The sequence below is a fragment of the Cucurbita moschata genome, unplaced genomic scaffold (assembly GCF_002738365.1).
Source record: "Cucurbita moschata cultivar Rifu unplaced genomic scaffold, Cmos_1.0 Cmo_Scf00010, whole genome shotgun sequence".
Classification (NCBI taxonomy): Eukaryota; Viridiplantae; Streptophyta; class Magnoliopsida; order Cucurbitales; family Cucurbitaceae; genus Cucurbita; species Cucurbita moschata.
In genome coordinates this window covers 1131064-1135689 of record NW_019268526.1, presented here as the reverse complement: position 1 = coordinate 1135689, position 4626 = coordinate 1131064, and the positions used below count along the sequence as shown (strand labels likewise).

The 4626-nt window shown below is 43.7% G+C and overlaps 1 protein-coding gene across 1 annotated transcript; it reads right to left on the bottom strand.

Moving 5' to 3' along the window:
- Positions 1-2155: 2155 nt before the first annotated feature.
- LOC111448866 (malonyl-CoA:anthocyanidin 5-O-glucoside-6''-O-malonyltransferase-like) lies at positions 2156-3758 on the bottom strand. Its single transcript, XM_023088644.1, has one exon. The coding sequence runs from the start codon at positions 3706-3708 to the stop codon at positions 2299-2301; it is 1410 nt and encodes a 469-aa protein (XP_022944412.1). The 5' UTR covers positions 3709-3758; the 3' UTR covers positions 2156-2298.
- Between the last annotated feature and the right edge of the window lie 868 nt (positions 3759-4626).

The following is a 4626-nucleotide window of genomic DNA, read 5'->3' as shown; positions in this document are numbered from 1 at the left end:
GTCGTTGATTATCGCAGATTTTGAGTAGTCCACGCTCGATGGAAATGAAGCAGTCTGTCTCATCGAGTTGACCCAAGCTCACAAGGTTAGCCTTGAGCCTCGGGATGAAGTAGACGTCGGTCAGCTTACGGTGCTCGCCTCCCTTGCTGACGAACAGGATGGTGCCGCGCCCTTCGATCTCGACGACGGAGCCGTCGCCGAATTTCACCGTCCAGCAAATCCCCGAGTCGAGCTCGGAGAACGCAGATCTAGCCCCGGTCATATGGTTTGTTGCCCCTGTGTTGAGGATCCATCGTCGATGCTAGTGTTGCTCATCCCTCTCGCCGATCTGAGCGAACACTCGCTCCTCCTCCAGTTGAATTGGCTCCCCAGCTGGTGCCGCCTTTGCTACGCCCAACTAGAGCTCTTTCTCAGGTTCGACTTCGTCGTTGATTACCTCTGTGGATTTGGGGAGCTCTTCCTCGGGTTCGACGCTCACTGGAGCAGTTATGCCGTCGTCGATTACCTCTGTGGATTTGGAGAGCTCTTCCTCGGGATTAGGGACATCAGGTAGGACTGATGCAGTCACAATGAAAAGGGTCGGCTCGTCCTCCTCGAATTGAGCCACATGGGCCTTCTCGATCGTCTCCTTGTTCCTGAGCTTATTCCAGCAATTCTTGCTCAGGTGACCTCTCTTCCCACAGTACGAGCACTCGATTGGCTCGTCATCAGTCGGCTCCTCCTTCTTTTGATCCGCCTCTTTCCCGCGCATGTGCCGGCGAGATTTTCATGGCTTCTTACCGCCTTTGCGGCTGGAGGGCCCATTGCTCTCACCGGTGCCGTCACAGAGCTTTAGGCGTGCAAGCCATTCCTCCTCAGTGAGGAGTAGACGACCCTCCTTGTCGACAGCTGAAATGGTATTTTTCTTCCGCTTCTCGACGTTACGCAGTCTTTCGGTCACCTCTATCACCGTTAGGTCGTTCACGTCAAGCAATGTCTCGATTGAAATCGCGACTTGCTCAAGGTGATCGGGGACGACCTGCAGCATCTTCTTCACGATTTCTGTCTCACTGATGTTGCCACCGAGAAGTGGTGATGCTGTTGGCGAGCCCCGTGATCCGCATTGAAAAATCATCGACAGATTCGCCGTGGTGGAAAGAAACGCCAGCATCTCTGGGGGCACAGATCGTAATATGGCGGTGAACGCCAGCCGATCCTCCCGGTACTCGATCGTTTCTCTTTCCTCTGGCTCGACAGCGTGCCATAACCCTTGCGCCTGTAGGTTGACGCGCATTAACAAGGCGCACTCGTTGTAGTTGGACCTTGTCAACATCGGGTACTGAATGATGGTGGTCGATGTCTCCCTGATCACTCGCTCAACAACAACTCGACGCCCATCATCACGGCGTCGGCCTCTTCGTGGCAGCGAGGGAGATGTCGGCACATGGCGGCGACGTGGAGGAGTGAGTGAGCCTGCCCGAGATGGACCCCACGATGTGTGTGTTTTCACGCTTTGCATTTTCTTCAACTTTAACCTAAGACCTGTGTGTTGTTAGGTCGACGCTCTAACCACTTGAGCTATTCAACTTGATTGTTGATAAGATTGGCTCTTGTGTAATGGTATACTACCGATCGCTTTAACGAGGCTCGACGAAAAACTGACCGAAGGTTTCTTCGAAAGAAAAAATAGCGGAAGTAAAAGGAGAGAGGGAGAGAGATTCGCTGAGATTTGCTGAAGACTCGATGATTTATTTCTCTTTAGTTGAATTATTTAAATAACAAATCTAATTACAAAAATAGAAAAAAGTAATTACAAAAATAGAAAAGTGTGCGTAGACTTCGCCAAATTTACCAAAAAAAAATGGCAACTAGAATTATGCTATACCATTGTCAGGAATTCATAAGTTTTGAGATAAAACAACCAACCTAACTAAATAAGAAACATAGTTTTTATTTAACAGCTAAGTAACTTATTCTACCAAGTCTACTAAGAATTCTCCAAAAGTTATTATATAAGTTAGTAACTTGTTCAATTAACTCAAGTTTATTAGCTCACATTACTCCCTTAGCTCGGGATGTACAACCATTTTTATATAATTTAACCAAAAAGTAAAGTGATAAAATAAGATAAGAGAGGACAAGAGAGGGGACAAACGAGGAATCACAATGAAGGACGTCAAGAAAGTAGAGATTCCTTCTTAATACAAATAGACAAATAAACGTGGAGACAATATTTGATGATGTCATGACCTTAATAAATAATTAATAGAAACTAGCAAAAACACACATAAAAGAGGCCTTGTAACGTAGATATCTCCACTAATCAACATAGCCTTTCATCGTCTCTGAAAATAGAGAGCAAAACTTGTCCACAGCTTCACTTGGAAGAGAAATCCCAAGCTCAACTCCCCCATCCCCATTTCTACTCTCCGCCATTGAAAAAACTCCATTAGGGCTTATGGAAGCAAGCTCCACTTTCTTACTCCTTCCCCACCCAAAGTCAATGTCATAAACACCAAGCCTTGGTGATCCCGCCACTAAAACAAACTTATCTATGGGCATCGCTTTCTTCCATCTCTCTGAAATTTCATCCAACATTTCCACTCCTTTATTCTCCTTCATATTCTTCTCTATCTCCGCTAATGCATCACTAATCTTGTTTGAAATCATTGCCATCCCATTTTCTCCCTCTAATTCCCTCGCTTCAACAAACAATCCATACCCATTTACACCATTACCAAAATAATTGAGCCACCCTAGCACATCCATACGAGCCCGCCAATCCACAAGAAAGATCAACCCTATCTTACTTTCGGGTTCGGTTCGTTGCGCTTTGACGATGCAAGTCGAAACAAGAGAAAATGCCAACATAAAAGTTGATAACCGACGAGGAGTGGATGAAGAAGTTGCTACCACTCTTCTCCTCAACTTCTCTATGTCAATGCGTGTAAGCTCAAACGTGGCATACACCACATCATCCGAGATGACCTCTTTTGGGGTAAGTCCAAGTAATTTAGGGTTAGGGACAAAGATTGCAAAAGACTTAACATAAAGTGTATGCAACCCATTTGGATCCGTGGCGGGTGTTCTATCAAAACATGGTGTCAACTCAGACGGCAACGTGGGGGGATTCTTATTATTAGTATTATTGAGTGTACTACAAATGGAAGCCCATGATTTCAAGAACATGGTGGATGTTTTGGCATCGGAAACCACATGGTTGGTTATGATGCCAATGGAAAACCCACATTTGGGGAACAAAGTGATTTGAAGAGACATGACTGGAGCAATGGTGTCGGATGTTGGGAGGTCGGGTACGAGGAAATGGGATTCCTTTGCCTTCCGGGCATGATTTGAAGAGAGGTGGTGGAAATCAGCGTGGGTTTTGGCAATAGTGAGGGAAAGAGAGTCGCCAGGGTTGTAACAAATAAAGGGCTCCGGGGATTGAGGCGGCCAAACGAGGTTTCCGGCGAGGGGGAGAAAGTGGGAGAGGGCGTGGGAGAGAGAGTGTTTGAGGGTTTGGAGTATGGAGTAGAAGTGAAGCAGCTCATGGGGAGGTAAGGAGTAGAAGAGAATGCGCTGAGTGGGAGGGCTTAAGAAGAAACTGAGATCGAAGTAAGTGAGAGGCAGAGAGAAGGGTGTGGGCGGGGAAGGTGAGGGACCAATTTTGCATTGCTCCAATATCTCCAACCATGGCTTCTTTGGTAGCTCCATGTGTTCTTGCTGCATCAGAAACTAATGAACGGCTATTTGTAGGGATGATTATGTGATTAAAAACCTTATGAAGTGAAGCTATTGATTAAATTAAAACTAAGTAAAAGGGAATTATTCGTTTGTTGAATTAAAAAGATCACAAAAAATTACACCAAAAAAGTAAAAAAGAAAATAATTTAAAAAAAAAAACAAATTTTGGTACGGCTGAGGTATGGTCTTTTTTGTTTTTTGGTTAAATTATTAAAAAAAAACAAAAAAACATTTGGACCATGTCGTTGGTTTGTGGTCCTCGTAAAGTTTGTTTATTTTATTATTTTATTTAAAAGGCATATTTAACATATGTTTGTATCTAGTAATGTGTGTTGCTTAAAGTGAACAAATCTAAACACTTATAAAAAGTGAATTTGAGGATTAGAGTTAATGAAAAAGAATTATATACAAAGAATAAAAAATTGGGACACGAGTTGAACGAGGAAGTAGAAGCTTATACAAGTTGAGTTGGGTTGAATTGGGTTGTGTTGTTGGGTTGTTCTTTTTTTCAAAAAGAAAAAATCATTTAAATCCTAATCCGAAAGTGGAGCTTCGAGAGTTGTTCAAGAACGCTAAGAAAAAAGAATAAACCTACTTTGAACACTCTTAAATCAGTATGTGGATAAAATTTTAAGAAAAAAAAAATGCATGGACGTAGTTGAAATTAAGATCTACATCTTTGTTGAAGAAATCGTCTTAATTTGAGTTCTAAATTGAAAGATAAAAAAAATGAAGTTCGAGAAAACCTAATCCAACTCTGCGATTTCATGTGCTAGGAGGAGAGAGGAATTTTTTTGGCGAGCCACGTGGTGATCGGCTAGAGAAGGAATGCGTCTCGGTCAAACTAGGGGACACGCATCGCTCATTGGTTGAAGCAACGCATCAGACGTTGAGCAGAGCAAC

What these genes read in the sequence shown, in the direction of transcription:
- LOC111448866 (XM_023088644.1), bottom strand. Translation starts at nt 3,708, where the DNA reads ATGCAGCAAGAACACATGGAGCTACCAAAGAAGCCATGGTTGGAGATA.